At 34.4% G+C, this 18,215-nt stretch overlaps 1 protein-coding gene across 1 annotated transcript in view; it reads right to left on the reverse strand.

Moving 5' to 3' along the window:
• The window catches only part of SGCG (sarcoglycan gamma), a 250,839-nt gene that overhangs the window by 58,673 nt on the left and 173,951 nt on the right, over positions 1–18,215 (reverse strand). Inside the window, exon 6 of the mRNA XM_044668296.1 lies at positions 11,963–12,035. Coding sequence (XP_044524231.1) covers positions 11,963–12,035 — 73 coding nt within the window. The remainder of the gene's footprint in view (positions 1–11,962; positions 12,036–18,215) is intronic.

Raw genomic sequence — 18,215 nt, forward strand, 5'->3', positions numbered from 1 at the left:
ACAACCCTGCAAGGTAGTTGCTTTTAATATTTCCATTTTACAAATGAGGAAATTGAGAGGTTTAAAACAGGAGTTAAGTCACATCCCCAGGTTAAGTGACCCAGGGAGTAGGTATATGAGACTGGATTTGAACTTGGGTCTTTCAGACCCCAGACCTGGCATTTTGCCCATCACACCCATCTCTCTGCCTCATGAAGATGTCCTGCTGAGTAAGCTTTGTGAGTGAAGGGAGTAGCCACAAAGATGAAATCACAGTCAATGAAGTATTTAAGAAAATATTTGCTGCACTGTGACTCCATCCTATATCCTTGGCTTGTATTCTTTGACTCACAAATCAAGTAATGCATTTAGGTTTCTGTTTTTTGTTGTTTTTTTTTTCAAAGTTTCCATGTGATCTTCAAATGTCCTTGTGGAAAATGCTCCCTGATACAACTCATTGACCGTTTTAATGCCTGTGCAGTGTTTTTCTGATGTTCCAGGCACATAGTGCAGTTCCCAAATTACTAAAGTTTATTTCCACAGAATGCCACAGGGAGAAATTAACTTTCACATTGACCTGTTTCCCAGATAAAATAAATGGCTATAAATACACGATTAACAAGTGAGGTATTCAATTAACCCAACATAACTTGCATAACCACATCTCAAGTTGGACGTATTTATTTTTCACTTAGTGCAGTTTATAGTCTCTCTCCTACTTGAACCCGAACTCTGTAGCTACAACAATTCAGGCAGACGGGCAAATGGCACAGTTACTTATAACTTGGTTTGTTTTCCTTGACTCCAGCAATTCTCCAAGTCTGCCCTTTACGTGATGCTAATGTCATCACTTAGTTCAATTCAAACATTCAGACACCATTGCAGGGAATGAGGCAACAAGGCCTTAATGGAGGAGGATCCATTTGTGATGTGTCAAGTTCTTGAGCTAGAAAATATTCTCTAATCCTTTAATAAATGCTCACCTCAAATCTTTTGATTGATTACATCAAGGGTAAGAAACAGGGGATGTATATTAATATCTTTACATTTACTTTCAGAAAAGGATTTAAAATCCTCAGACTTTTTTTTCAGCTAATAGGAACTTTCAATATTTATTATTTTTCCCTATCACAATTCCTTTCGATATTCTTCTTTTTTTTTTAAGTCACTTAAACACTTCAGATAAGGGACAGGATAGAATTGAAAAAGAACTTTCAACTCTAAGACTGACAATTGTGATGGAAAATGATAAGTAAAACTCCTTAAATGGAGGCTTTAGTGATGACCTCAGTTTTATAATGCACTGACTCTAAGGTAATTAAGAAAAGACTGAGTCCTCACTGAATATGATTGAATCTGGCATGTCACAGATGCTTCCAGCACAGCCATCTCTTCGAAATGACTTTAATTATCCTATAATGCAACATAGTATGCCATAAATTTTTACTATATTACAGCGACACTTTGCTCTTTTCTAAAGTTTAGGGTCCATTAGCATTCTTACTGTGCCCCACTGTCTTACTAAAGTCTAGAAGATGGCTTTTTAAAATCCCTATGGATTTAAACAGGTCATGCACATTTTCAAAAAAGAAGGAAACTTTTTTTCCCCCCACTAAAAGATAGGCAAGAATAATTTGTATGAATTTAAGGGCTATCAGACTATGAAGTGGAACAGTGTCTAGCAGAATGGTGGATCATGCTCCTGGAAGGAATAGTGCTCATCTGCCCTTTCCTTTAATGCATTTCTATGGGAGCGTGCTTCGATTGAATAAAATTTGATTCAGTAAATATTTATTAAGCACTTCCTTTCTTCAGAGGCTCATTTTCTCTTGGCCTTGAAGGATAGGTAGATGAATAAGACAAGTCTCTTGTTCTCATGGAACCTTAAAACTTAATAAAGAGATATAGCACATACACAAATAGGTATTTCATATATATATATATATGTATATATATATATAAATATATGAGAGAAACAATGTGGTAATTACAATTTTGTTTTTCCTTTCAATCTAAGCGATATAATTCAAAGGTAGACATTTGGAGTTAAGCAGGATGTCTGAGAAACAAAAAGGGGCATGCTTTCCCCAAAGGTACCCAATAGCAATAAAGCTTTGGACATCTGTACATCCTTATTGACCTTTCCATTATACGAGTCTTCATGAGCAAAGGACTGTTATATTTCTGTCTTTGTTTCACTATTAAATGACATAATCCTCGCTATATACTAGGTATGAGTAAAGGCTCATTGATTTAGTTAGAAGGTAATAATTCTGGTCCTGATCCTGCTAATGATATACTTAATTTGAGCTTTGCATTGTTGTTATTCAGCCATATCAGTTGTGACCGACTCCTTGTGACCCCATTTGGAGTTTCCTTGGTAGAGATCCTGGAATGGTTTGCCATTTTTTTCTTCTCCAGCTCATTTTACAGGTGAAGAACTGAGGCAAACAGGGATTAAGTGACTTGTTCAGGGTCACACAGCTAGTATTTGTCTGAGGCTGCACTGAACTGGCAAAGCTGAGTCTTCCTGACTCCAGGCAAGACACTCTATCTACTGTGCCACCTTGCTAGAGGGCTCTTCCTCACTTGTTATTTTTTTTTTATCAACAGAATTAATTCATAAATGACTTAGTCCATTCTTCCTCTCTCCCATCATAAAAGGCATCTTCTGGGAGAAAGATATGTATATATATATATATATACTTATGCATATGTATGTATTTATATACACATTAAGTCTGTTTCCATTTTCTATTTAATTTTCTGAAGGCAATATTCACAATTTATTCTTCAAGTATTAAGTCTCTAGCTGTGTATAATGTTTTCTTGGTTCTACTCATTTCACTGTTCCTTATCCCTTTTAGCTCTTTCCAAGTTTAAAAAAAAATTAGCCTGCTCATCGTTTTTTATGGTGTAGTAGTATTCCATCACAACCATATACCACAATTTGTTTAATATAACTATTTTGGAACACATGGGTTCTTTTCCTTTTCCCCTGATCTCCTTGGGAGCCAGACCCAGCAATGGCATTGCTGGTTCTAAGGTTATAAAGTTTTATAATTCTCTGGGTATAATTCCAAATTGTTCTCCAAAATAGTTGAAACAGTTCACACAACTCCACCAACAGTGTATTAGTGTCCACATTCCCCCATATCTCATTCAATTGGATTTTTAAAGTAAAGTTTAGATAATCACTTTCCAGACATATTGTAGAGTCTGAAACACATGGCCACTAAGGTCCTTCCCAATTCTGAAATTCTGCTCTTGTGACCTGGGGCAAGCTGCTTGGTTTCCTCACTTATAAAATGAAGGGTTTAGACTAGAGATGTTCTCCAATATCCTTTCCTATTTAATATCCCATGAATTTATGTCTCAGCAAATGACAAAAAATATGCCTATCTTTAAGAGTTAAAGAGTTTTCTAAATTTTCTAATTTGTCCCAAAAATACTTTTGAATTTGGGTTATGGAATATATCAGGGACAGAGAAGGCTCAAGGACATTTTCAAACAAAGAAGAGAAAATTAAATTCATTATCATGATGAAAAAATTGCCACACGGACTAAGTATTTTTGATGTACCCCAGGAAAGGACTGAGCTGCTGTGGCCTGAAGAAGTCATAGAATCCTAACCTAGAAGAGATAATAGAGATCACTTAGTTCAACTCGTTCACTGACTCACCTGAGGTCAAATAGTTAGTACGTGGAAATAGCAGGATGTGAACCTACATTCTCAACTTTCAGTCTAAGATCTTTCTTCTACATAACTGCATAGCTTTCTGGCAAGAGGAGCTTGCAAGTGTAATTACAGTAACTGTTTAGATCCCACTAGGGGACTTGGAAATCTCCTGGACTAGGTTTTTGAAGGGCTTAACACTGTACATGTGTCAGATTTTGTTTCTGTTCTCATTGCATATGATCTCCTGCCCCAGTTTGCCTTCCAAAAGTCTCCTTATAGTTGTGACTTTAACTTAGAGCTAGATTTTTGCCCCATCTGCAATTCATTATTCCATTCTCTCATTACTTCTGCTCAGTCCTTCCTGTTCCTGTTGCTTCAATAAAGCATCCAGACATAGCCCACCCTTATTTTATATACTACCATAAACTGTAGACTCTTTTTTCCCTTTTCCTCAGACTCAGGGAAAAGGAAAGCTTCCTTCCTCCTTCCATCTTCAGGTAATTATCACTTGTTATCAAAACTTGCCCACCTAACTCTTACCTATTCATATTAATCCCTGGAACACAATTTTGAAAATGTTATTGTGTAATTTATTTTAGTGTGATAAATATACAAATAAAAAATTATTCTACCATATTGGAAGATACACTAGATCAAGTCAACAAAAAATGCAGATCTGTGGCATAATTTGGCTCAGTTTCTGAAATGTCCAGGTAGAATGAAACCTTAAAAGTAAGGGACAGATTAATTGTGTATTAAGACGTCAGGTGCAGCAGTGAGAGGAATGCAAGCCACATTTATAAGCTGCAGAGAGTTCCAGATTTACTTATTTTCTCTTAATGAACGTAAAGTGTACTCATGATAAGATGACAGTCATTTCATCATGAACAGTAGGAATGGCCAAGGGGAGAGAGAAGTTCCATATTTAGGGTGGATCTATATTATTTGCCATTTCCACTATAGTGATCAGTACTTTCTGTCTTCCTGATGCTCACTAAACAAAATGGAGCTATAATTGATCTCCATTCTTGCTATGAAAAATTTCTCATATCAATGGGAAAAATCAAATGAAGAAAATCTCCATTCTGCCCTGTGTTCTGTCTATTGGAATGGAACAATTTACTAATGATACCTTTCCAGAGGAAAGAGCTGCTAAGACTTCTCATTTGTGTGAAATTTAGAAATCTTAAGGGGAAAGAATAAAGACAAACAAATGGACAGGCTCATACTACATTTATGAGTCAGAATTTCCTTATCATTTTAAAATGGTGGCAAAAAAAGCTAACAATGCCAAGAGAGAATGCTGTTAAAGGTATTTGGAAAAATGGCTTAGTAAAAGATAAAATTCATTACTAATTAGGAGTTAGATTTTTTGCCATCAAAAACTGACTGGCAAAAAAAGAGGAAGAAAAATAAAATCCTCTAGCTTTCACAAAAATGGATAATAATTATCCTTATTCAAGGTATCTGAAAGAACAAAAGAGGTATACTTGGAGAAACTCTCTTACAAGTTCCTTGAACCCAATTCATTCTGAACCCCAATTATATTTGAAAGCATGGATAAAGGTCTAGCTGTGAAATTGGAACTGAGTTTCATACAGACCTCATTGATGAGATCTGCTAATTGCCAGGGCAGAAACAGAATTTCAGGAAGATAAAATAGAACAGTCATTACTATGCCCAAATAGTCAAGTATGCACCAGAGATAAAGGAAGACTCTTCAGTTCAGATTTGACGTCTAGGTTTTTTTTTCCCCATACCAGGCACCCAAATGGGAGAGAGATGTTTGACTGCTTATACCCAGGGTTACTGAAATGATTCATGAAGAAACTTTCTGGAGAGAATGTATGATGCACCACTTCTTGCTTAGAATGACTATGGAAAATATTTGTCTTCTGGGCCAGTGATAAGAATTCACTGGAAGGACTTGGGAGATTGAACTCCTTCGAAGAAACAACACATGATAACATAGGCCTTACCCCAACTTTAGTAAAATTACCAAGGACAACACATGCAGGAAAACTGCAAAAGTATGTTATAGACTTTGGCCATTAAAATCCTGTGATCGGAAAACCAACAATAACCATGTGATTGAATTTTAGAGTTTTCTCAGATATCTTAACAGCACAACTTAGTAAGGATAATGTAATATAATAATACTTTGAAATAATATAAGCCCTGGGATTTATTATAGTTAACAATTTGATTACTATGTAAAAAAAAACACCCAAAATCTGAAGGTCACATCCTCCCTTCTCTTTGAACTTAGATTATAAATGCTGTCCATGCTATCATTATTGCTTAGAGCTTGGCAGCAATAAAAATGATTCATTCTAACCTATGGCGATTTATGCTCACAAAATCTATTTAAACAAATCTAAGAAAATTATTTAGCCTAGATTTATATTTATTGTGGCAGAATTAATCTAAATAAATGATTCCATCTATCCAATATGCATGGGCTTATAAAGACTCCCTACCTGCCATTTGAATAGCTATGATTGGTACTTCCAGGTTTAGTACCTCAAAGAAACATGTAGATTTGAAACAGTGCATCATTGTCACTCAATCTTTAATCTGGGATGATTTTCCCACAGGAAATATGCATATCATCATCAGAATGGGCATCAAGGTAGTGTACTGGATAGAAAGCCAGGTTTATGGTCAAGAAGACTCATCTTCCTGAATTCAAATCTAGCCTCAAACACTTACTAGCTATCTGACCCTGGGCAAGTTGCCAAAGTCGCTTAATTCTGTCTGCCTCAGTTCTTCGTCTATAAAATGGACTGGAAAAGGAAATGGCAAACCACTCCAGGATCTCTGCCAAAAAAAAATCATGACAAACCCAAATAGTTTCACAAAAAGTTGGATATAACTCAAAATGTATGAACAAAAATAACACAGAATGTCAGTGTTGGTGATGAATAGAAACCAGCTACCTTATTCCTGGATGGATAAATGAAACTTTTAGGTAAAAATCCTTTTTAACGACAAATAGCATTTACATAGTGCTTTAATGTTTGAAATGCAATTTTTGAACATTATTCTATTAAATCCTTATAATAATTCTTTAAGGTAGGTGCTACAACTATCCTCATTTTATAGAAAAGGAAACTAAGGCTCAGAGTGGTTATGGGACTTGCCTAGAGTTAAACAGTAACTTGCCTAGAGTTAAACAGTAACTTGCCTAGAGTTAAACAGTCTGAAGCAGGACTTGAACTTTAGGTCTTCCTGATGCCAAATTCAGTGCTCTTGCTTTGCACATTCATTTTATGAGAACTGTTAGAAGGAATATCATATATTTTTCAAATTATATACCTGTTTTAAGCTTACTAAACCATACTGAGTAGCTGTGATATAAAATATATATACTATCTCAGTGGAATTTTAAACTAAAAAATGGTTAGGAATTCTGGGCAGAGCACAAAAAAATTTGATACAACTAGACAATCATTTAAATGGCTAATATGTGCTGGGCACTATGCTAGATGCTGGAGATTCAAAAAAGAAAACCAAAATAGCCACTGCCTTCAAGGAGCTTATATCCCATTGGAGGAGATACTGTATAGGCAAAGAAGAGTAGAGACAAAGCTAGCTAAGGTAGAAAAGTCCTTTAGATGGGGCTTTGCTCATCATTGCATCAGTCAGTGCTTTGCTACAATAAATTCCAGAGTGAGGGAGTCATTGATATATGCTTTTGCCTTCATGGGTGTGGGTACACTGTGCCACATTTGCCCATAATATTCTTTATGTTTTTAACATAAGGTAGCATTTACCGTATGTGGTGGCACGGGAAGGTTATTTGCTCGTTTTGAAGTCAGAGGACTTGAGTTCACATCCCAGTTCCAACCTTCTAGATGAATTATGCCAGTCATTTCATGGAGGTGGACAGGTTCAGAGCTTATCTAGTCTGACTCACTGCCAAACAGAAATCCCTTTACCAAATCCCTGAAGGTAGCCCTGTAAGTGAATATCTCCATTGTAAGTATCTCTATTGATCAGAAACTTACAGCCTCTCAAGGCAGGGCATTCTTCTTTTTAATAGCTTCCTAAAATTAAAATGAATTTACTTTTAAAAATTACTTTGGATATATCTATATCTATCTATCTATTCTTTGTATGTACATTGAATTAATTTACTTGTTTACATGTTTGATATTTTTCTTGAGCTAAAACCACTTTTTCTTTGAAGCTTCCCTCCACTGCATCTACCTCTGCTCTCTGGTCTACTAATAAAACTAAGTCACTCTTTCCCATGACAGCCATTTGAAATACTTGGAAAATAGTTGCCAATACTCTCTAACCCCTTTAAATATTCTTTTCTCTTAGGTAGATGTGATCAGTGGCTTCTGCCAATTCTCACAGAGCATCCATTGCCAAAGTATGGTCCAAGTACCTCATAAAGTTCCTGAGACCTTTCCAGGAGAGGTCTGTGAAGTCAAAACAACTTTCACAATAATATTAAGATGTTTTAATTTCTAACGTGATAAGTATTGATAGTGGTAACCCATATAAACAAAGGCACTTTGGGAAGTTCTCAATCAATTTAAAGCCTATAAGGGAGTCCCAAATTCACAGTATTTGAGAACTCACCATCTTTGTAGTCCTCTTATGGATGTGCTTTAGTTTGTCTGTCTTACAATTTGAATGCAATAATGTAATGTGAGATGAATGTAATAATAATAATGATGATGATAAAGGTTAACATTTGTGCAGTATTTTAAAGGTTTGGGTAAGGAGCTACAATTATTGCCTTTTATCTTTGTGTGTGTGAAGTCAGAGCTATTCTTATCTCCATTTTACATATGACAAAACTGAGGCTGAGAGGTACAGCGACTTGCCCAGGGTCACACAGAAAGTTGAGTGTCAGAGGCAGCATTTGAACTCAAGTTTTCATGACTCTAAATCCATCACTTTATCCACTATTCAATCTAGCAACCCCTCAATACTCGATTAGTCTTAGTGCTGAGAATATTAATACTTATGACTTCCTTAATTTTGGACATTATGATTCTGTTAAGGTATTCTGAATCACATAAATTTATTCCTTCCATATCACACTATTGACTCATATTGATCTTTCAGTCTATTTGAATTCCTAGGTCCCTTTTAAAAAGACCTTGCAGCAGTTAGGTGGACCTTAAGTGAGGATGACTTGAATCCAAATACAGACTGAGATGCTTACCAGTTGTGTAACCCTGGGAAAAATAGGTACCATTATTCTGCCTCAGTTTCCTCATCTGTAAAATGGTAATAATAGAACCTACCATCTACGGTTGTTTTAAGGATGAAATGAAATAATATATGCAAAGTGCTTTAAAAAATTAAAGCACTATATACATTTGTTATTATTAAATGAACTATTCTTCAGAAACTTTTTTTTCCATCCTCTACTGTGTGGTTGAATTTTTTAATTCATTTGTAAGACTTTATATTGCCCATGGTTCATCTTAATCTTGACAGATGAATTCTTCTGTCTAGCCTTTTGAGGTCTTTTTGAATTCTGATTGTCTCATGCGATGTGGCTATTCTTTCTGAATGCATTTTCCCTTCTGATCTCACAAGTATGCCATCTATGCTATCACCCATGTTCATGTTGAATAGAACAGGCCTGTGATCATCCATCCAAGGCCAAGACTATTGTCCTACATATTTTTGTCCAGGATGGCCCTAACTCATTAAAACTATGACTCTGTCCATTTGTTCAGTTCTGAATGTACTCCATTGCAGTGTTCTCTTTGCTCCTATCTTTGCCATAAGTGGAACTTTGTCAAAAATCTTGCTGAAATTCATGTATCCTAGGCCCATAGCATTCTCTTCAATCATTCAATTATCATGGTAAGATGATCTCCAAAGTTCCATTTAACACTAATTCCAGTGGTTCTAGATGATCAATTTGAATTTAATAATAGAGGGAAACAATAGAGGGAAAACTACTTTTCATATATCCACCTCAAATAAATGGTTTCATTCTCTTTTTCCACATAATTTGGCAAGATAAATGATGCTATTTCATCTTGGGACAGGTTTTTATGTCATTTATCTACTTTCATGGTCTTGATCAAATAGACACAGAAATGATCACATCAGGCTTCATTACTTAACCATTATGCTATAAATTCATTTCTCTTATGAGCTAAGACCTTTAACAATACAGAAATTAATTTAAAAGTTCTTAGCACTTTAGAATTTGGCCTGGACCTTTCACTCACAAAAAAGAACTAGTCAAATAGTAGAAAGTTTATTATACTCCTAGAAATTAGTTTGCATATTTATCTTCACATTCTTAATGTGTAGAACAATAAGCATTTTTGTTTCACTTAACTTTCACTTAACATACGTGAAAAGTAATATGAATGGAAATTTAAAGCCTAAAATCTGACTTAAAATTTCTATTGAACATCTTCAGTTATCTTGAAGATCAATAGATGTTTTCTTAGTGAAAGAGTTAGAAATTTGCTTAGAAAAGCAATCAACATATTCATCAAATGCCTCCCCAGCAAAACAATCCAAAACTTCACTGTGATTTTAAGTGTTTCTTGAGCTAGAATATGCCATGCTCCCAATGACACAACAAAAATGACCTTTATATAAAAGGGTGATGTATTTTTAAGCATTGAAAGGCACTTAGAACAGAGATTTCAACAATGTAACTTGATTTCTCTCCCCACTACTTGCATCTTGTTATGGTCCCAAAGTGGTTTTAACATGTTTGTGCTCTTTTGGTATTTTGTCGTATTTATATTCCAGGAGTGTGAAATTACTTCCCTCAAGAGTTTTAAATAATCTACCTAAAACAATTCTGTGATATTGAATTTGATTCTAATATATTCATTATATACACGATTTATTTCTGTATCGTGAATGTTCTTCACCTGTGAAAGACAAATAATTTTTATTTGCTTGAGGCCCTTCCTCAGATTATATCTAGGAAAAAGAAAGAAATTTTCTAACTCCTGATTTTTACTATTATTTATAACTATTTTATTTACTTAGGGAAAACTGACCTTCCATTATAGTGCACTTATGAAATCTCATTGCAGTGTGGAGGTGACATTGGCTTCTTAAGGGCCATGGTCAATGCAAACCAAAATGATTTTCAGTTTGTACCCAGTGATGGACTGTGTGTTAAAGTCAGCCCAGATGAATGTGGAGAACTTATCACCAGGTATTCGATCATTTTGGCCCTAGGAGAAGGTTCTTCTACTAAGGGGTTATCATCTGTGTAGATGGGGGGGTGTCCACCTCATTTAAATAATAGATCTTTTGAAGTATTGAAGTTTATGGTGAAAGCAACTAATTTATATAATCATTATAAATGAAATGAATGCTACCCCCAAATATATTACATTTTCTTCTGTGTATCAATTTCAGAAGCTAAAAATTCATTTAAGTCTTGCTATATACCCTGACATCCCTGTATAGCAAGGAAGTGTGATTCTTTTGGCAATGGAACTCTGTCGCAAGACTATAACTTGTCTATAATTGCCAGTCTTATAACCTAAAGGACAAATGACTTGTTCTTGGTGATATAGCTAGTGACAAATATAGTATTTGATTTTCAGGTCTTTCTGACTTCAAGTCCCAAGTAATGTGCTATGTGAACTCCTATAGTCTTTGATAAAGAAATGAAATTATATCAGATTGATCAGGGCAAACTTAGTTTTTTCATATGAAATGGAAAGTGTGAAATTAAATAAATATTTTTGGGAAATGATTATGTGGATAGTTATTGAAGCAAACTGTCAGTTTAAAATGGACACTGACTGATAAAGCAAATCTTTGCAGGATCTAGAATTAGTTTAATTCTCCATTCATGTAAGGACTTAGCTCAAAAAGAGCCTTTTATTACCTGGAAATTCCAGACCCACAGATACCTGACTCTTGAATTTTATCTAAGACATATCAATTCCAAACACTCCCTTTTTCTGTTTTCTGGCATCTGCACTGCAGAATAAAACCCCTTGATAGACTTCTAGCTCATGTCTCCTTGCTTCCCTCCCTCCCTTCCACCTTCTCTCTTCTACTCTTCCTCCTTCCTTAGTTCCTTCTTTCCTTTGTTCATTCGTTCATTCACTTGTTCCTTCTTCCTTCCTTTTTCCTCTCCCTCCCTCCTTCTTTCCTTCCTTCTGGCAAATTATTTGACCTCAGCTGAATTTCAATGGGCTACAATAGCAAAACTAGGAAGACAGACAATAATAAGAATAATACAAAGTCATTAATACCTACTAAATAATTTTTGGAACGTCTGTGAACATGTGCATGGTTTGGAAGGTACGCTTATTTTTAGGATGATATTCTTACCTGAGGTCTTGAAATGGATCTGCTCTCACAAGTGGTGTTTCTACTGAGTGCTCGAAAAGAGCACCTTCAGGTCCTAAATCAAAGCAATAACCTTTATTAGAATGATGTAATAAACACTGCTATAAGAAAATGTCATTTTAATGTGTGCCACCATGATCTTCAAAGAATAATAAATGGGGATTATTCAGAAGGCATGGAAATGAAATTTGCTTATAGAAATGGAGGAGTTTATGATAGCAACGAGATCAGGTCATTGACTCTAGGGACTATTAATGGCCTATCTTTAATTAGCCCAGAGTTATTGATTAATGAAGATTAAAGAAAATGTGGCAAAATCTATGCAATACACTAATGTAGTTTTCAAGTAGTTTGCACCTATGAAATGCTATTTTTGGAATAAGAATTATACAAATTAATCTAACAAACGAGTTCCTCTGTTAATATAGCCTCAAAATATCCTTGAGAATTAAAAAAACTATACTAGAATTGGAGCATCATGACAGATGAGACTGTTTACTATAATCACCCAGACCTCTCCAAAAATTGAAGACTATTTTAATAACTGTAATCATACTAAATACTCCTAATCACAATTTGATATGGAATGGAAAGATTTCAAAATAGAGGTTAGCAGAAGAAATAAACCATTTGGCACTAGGATGATATATAAGTATATATCATCCCTATTGTCATATCTACTATAATCTAAGAATATTTTTATTGAGCCTATAGAAGATGAAATTATATCACAATAATTTTACAAAAGTCGTCAATTTATCCAGTTTTGTGATACTCCACGGAACATAAAGAACTATTTCTGTATGAATGCCTTTAGAAAAGTTGAAAAGAATTAGAATAATAAAATAATAATAGTAATAACAATAATACTGAATACTCAAAATCTCCAGACCAAATACAATAAAAAAGCTCTCAATATATAGGATCTTAACAGAAAAAAAATCAAAGATATGAGGGAACAGGATGAGGCACACATCATCTCTCCTATCCTGTCTCTTCCCAATAGCATGTACAGTTCTTTAGGACAGGAAGCACAAAGCCTTTTTGTCTTTCTTTGTACCTCATTTCTTAGCACAGTGCCTAGGACATAGACAGTACTTAATAAATGCTAACTGACTGACTACTGGAATTGTGCTGAAGATATTTTCAACTAACCTTTAGAAGATGAGCTTACATCCCAACCCTTTTATTTAATTGAAAAAAAGCAATCAGCTTATTCAACTGCACAACAGTTTGTCCAGCATTAGAAGTATAACAATTAGTCTCAGTGCTGTTTCTGGTCTCTACTGAATAAGGGATGAGAATGAGAAAAGTAACAATAACAACCACAGCTTACATTTTCATGTGCTTTAAGGTTTTCAAAACAACATTTTAAAAGCCTCATTTTACTTGATGATGGATATAGGTAGATTATAACACTTTGTCAATAACAACCTTTGCAGAAGAAATGGTATAAAGCCAGGAAATACATATTTGGAAGAGTAGGTTGAGAAGGATGGAAAGAAAAGTGTTACAAAAAAAATAGGACTCCAGAATGTTTTAAAAAATCTATGAAAGGGGGCAGCTGGGTAGCTCAGTGGATTGAGAGCCAGGCCTAGAGATGGAAGGTCCTAGGTTCAAATCTGACCTCAGACACTTCCCAGCTGTGTGACCCTGGGCAAGTCACTTGACCCCCATTGCCTACCCTTACCACTCTTCTGCCTTGGAGCCAATACACAGCATTGACTCCAAGATGGAAGGTAAAGATTAAAAAAAATAAAATAAAAAAAATAAAAAATCTATGAAGGATTTATGAAATTATTTGCATAGAATTTGGACAAGATTCACATGAGATGACAAGGCAGAGATGAACAATGATGTGATCTGTATAGCCAGAGAGCCTTCATAGTTATGAGGTCAGGGATCCATTTTAGATTAAATATTTTAATCCCTATATCAAAACACATTAATATTTTGTCATTAGTGAAGGTGAATGTTGAGTGAAATAAATTCCAAATAATTCCTTTCTTTTTTAATTATAAAAAATCTCCATTAAAAAATAAAACCATCCTTCTTTTTTATGATTCTATTTACTTTCTCCTCTGGATTTGCTTTTGGATTCCCTACCTTTGTTTATTTGACTTAAAAGATTTCATTTATTTGTTGGGTATTTATTTATTTGAACTTGTTGGTAAAATGCAAATATTCCCATATCTCATTTCCTACTTAGTTCAATACTTTCATTTTCCACAAAACAAGTTAACTATGAGAGTAGGATAGCATGCCTGATGAAAAAGAGAGAGAATCTGAAGAAGAGAAAAGAGGAGAGAAGATAGAAATACAATGAAAAATAATTATACCCCTCCCCCATCACAACTCCTATTTCTATTTTCTTCCTACCAGACAATAGCTCTTGGAGCTATAAGTTAATTTGCAACCAAGGCTATTAAAGGTATGCACTGCATCTTAATGGTGGAAAGTGCAATATTAAGTCTCTAAAGGAAAGCCTAAGAAAATCCTATTGAAACTGAAGAAAAAAGGAGGGAGAAGGAGTATGCCCTTTTACTATATTAAGAGGGTGACAATATAGCTCCAACTGTCCATATTCGTAAAAGAATACTTTGGATATTTACTAGATTTGATTTGTAAAATCATATATTATGCAAAGCAATCAAGAACTGAACATTTATCTAAAAATACTGAAAAGTCCTTTAAAATTAAGCCTAAGACTCTAAATGATCACCCTAGTACAATTATTAATAATATGGAAATAGGTTTTGATCAATGATACATGTAAAACTCAGTGGAATTGCTTGTTGGCTGTGGGGGGGAGGGGAAGAACATGAATCATGTAACTATGGGAAAATATTCTAAATTAATTAATTAAATAAACTGAAAAAAAATTAAAAAATTAAGTCTAAGAAAAGATATGTATAGAATTTAAAATATTTTATTAATTAGGGTTTTTGTGAGGGTTTTTTTCCCCAGGACTTCGAGAATTCTCATGCGAATTTTCTTGGGAAAATCTCTACTAGAGAAGATCAAAAACATCAATTTATGGTGCCAGAGAGTTGCCTTATATCATCAAAGGTTAGGTGACTTTGCTAGGGTCTCACAGCTAGCTTGTGACAGAGGCAGAATTTGCAATTAGGATTTATTCATTGTTCTCTGATTGGCAGGCCAGCTTTTTATCTCCTACATCATTCTACCTATCACATATTTTGTTACTGACACATAAAAGTTTGCTTATTATAATGCACGAATATAGCTCTATTAACAATTATATTAAAATAGATATTAAATTCATTGATCAATGAATCAGTACATATTTATTGTTTCTTCATTGTGCCTAGTGATATGCCTTTGATCATCTTGGCTTTTCATGAGCTTAAGTTCTATTGAGGGCAGATAAGACCTATGTGAATAAACATGGAAAAATGACAAATTAAGCATAAGGTAGTAAAAGGAAGGAGGGCAGTGGCAGTTTGAGCATCTAAAAAAGCTTTATATAATAATAACAATAACCATAATTTACATGTATATAAATATTATAATATATAATGCACTTATACTATATTATTAATATAGCTTACACTATCATTTGGAGCTATATTTTCATAATATATATCTATATAACAGAATATATAATACATAGTATACAAATAATAATACACATTTATATGGTACTTTAAGGTTTGCAAAGTGCTTTACATATATTATTAATTCATTTGATTTTTATCTATGTCTAGGAGGCAGGTGACATTATTAATTCCATAAGAAACTGGCAGAGAGTTTCAATGACTTGCCTAGGGTCACACAGCTAAGGGACATATCAGAGGCTGAATTTGAATTCCTGTCTTCCTGATAATGAGTCCTTTGATCTATCCACTGTGTTACTTAGCTTCAGTTGGTATTCAAGTTGAATTCTGAAGTATGTAAAGGATTCTAAAAGATCAGGAGGAAGGATATTATTACTCTCAGGTCACCGTAAAAGAAAGGAGACCCCAGATAAGTTTTCCTGTGTGACCTAGGTTGGGATCGGGTTGCAAAAGGCTTTCAAATCCAAAGAGATGCATTTATATTTGGTTCCATAGGTAATAAGGGGCTATTGTGCTTTATTGAGTAGATGAGTGACATTTTCAGACCTATGCTTAAGGAAAATCATTTTAGCAGATTTGAGAAGGAAGAGACTTGAGGCAGATGAACCAATTAGGAGGCCATTACAATAGTCTAGGACAGTGATGGGCAAACTACAGCCTTCGGGCCAGATGCAGCCCCCTGAAATGTTTCATCCTGCAGTGCAACATTATTCCTAATCTGACGAATACAGTGAGGAGGATACAATACAATGAAACTCGAAAGAGTTGCCTTAGAAACAGACTGACAGATGAGCATTTCCTTTCCTTTGGCCCCCTCTTTAAAAAAAAGTGTGCCCAACACTGGGCTAGGAAAACAGTAAAAAGGTCTCACACTTGTCTGGGTAGAGAGAAGTTGGATGCAAGTGATATTTTATAGATATGAAAGGACAAGATTTAGCTAATGATTAATTATGCAGTGTGAAGGAAGATTAGGAGTCAAGAATAATACCCAGATTATGAACTTAGGAAGAGATTGGTACTTTTGTCAGAAATATGGAATTTGGAAGAAGCATGGGTTTTTGGGAAAAGATAATAAGTTCTGTTTTGGACTTGATGAGTTTGAGATGTCTTTGGGGCATCTGATTTGAAATGTTCAGTACATATTTGATGATTTGGCAGATGAAGATGGTGATGTGGGACATATTTGGCCATGGAACACTTTTGGACCTTTTATCTGGTTCAGATTGCCACCCATCCTGTATAATTCTTATCCAAGTACTTCTAATATATCACATTTATTGAGTTCATGCTGCACTATTAGAGCAGAAATACTTTTCTAGTGTGACAGTTAGGATAATATTACTAAGTAATAGAACTATAACCCTTAAAGATGATATCTACCACAAAGCAGGATTATATATTATGTGCTTTTGCATTATCTTATTGCATTTATATAAAAACATATTATGGCAGCTGAGATAAAAATAATAAACTCATTTGGTCCTTTCTACACTATCCCTGAAATAAACTACATTGGTAAATCCAGCCAAAGAGACAATGTATTCTAATTGCTCAAGCAGATTACAATTTTTATTGGAGCACCAGCTGTTCAGTTGCTTTTTTCCATGATACCTTAGATCATTGTAAAAGAGCTACCCACAATATATTACAGTGAAAAAGGTTTCATACTGATTTTCTAAATATATGCCAATTACTTTCTATCTAATTACATCATAGTGTATGTTATAGAACCATTTGATTATTTTAATGTTGCACTTGTAAGTACATAGAAAGCCTTAAGACTGAAGAGGTATTGTTACATAAATCCTGCAATTGTGTTTGATCACACAAGCTCTAAATATCTATGTTGTCCAAGCCTGTATCATAATTGCCAAATACACTTTAAGTAAAAATTGCCCAAAGACATTTTGTGCTTCATAGCTGAGAATGATTAAAATGCTTTTGTAATTTTTTATGATTTTATGATAATGATTATTAGTCCCCAAAGTAATTCAATTTTTGTGAGGCTTCAGTATCATACTCAAATATTTCCCATCCCAGATCCTGAGAAATACAATCAGTTTTAACACCTGCTCAATGTTGAAAATGGGAAATATTATTTGGAATGTCTTTTGGAAGATAATTAAGATCATGATTGATATAGAAAAAAATAAAAGAGGATCAAATGGAGTTAGATTTTGAGGTAATTATTTAAGCCACATACTTAAGAGACTATACATTAGTTAGAAAAGAAAGATATATGAAATAAATGTAAAAACCTATGGAACTTAAAATTTATCAGACACAAGTTTCTAAGATTATATAACTGAATATATAATTATATAAATGAAGGGCCCTGAAAGCACACTAACCTGGGCATTCACTTCTGGGTTCGAATTTCAGCTCTGCCACTTACTAGATGAGTTAACTAAGCCATTTAAACTCTCCATGTTTCAGCTGTCTCATAAAATGAGGCTCATAATATTTTACCTCCCAGGATTATAATTATGAACAAGTAAGATTTGATTACTATATATAAATAAAAATAAATGCATATATGTATATACAGAATTTTGAAATCCCATAACATCATTATCAGTGCCACATATCTTATTTTATTAGAACCATTTTTTCCATCCAGGGGCACCTATGTGGGTGGTACTGTGGAGTTTTGGAAA

The sequence above is a fragment of the Gracilinanus agilis genome, chromosome 3 (genome assembly GCF_016433145.1).
Source record: "Gracilinanus agilis isolate LMUSP501 chromosome 3, AgileGrace, whole genome shotgun sequence".
In the NCBI taxonomy this organism is placed as follows: Eukaryota; Metazoa; Chordata; class Mammalia; order Didelphimorphia; family Didelphidae; genus Gracilinanus; species Gracilinanus agilis.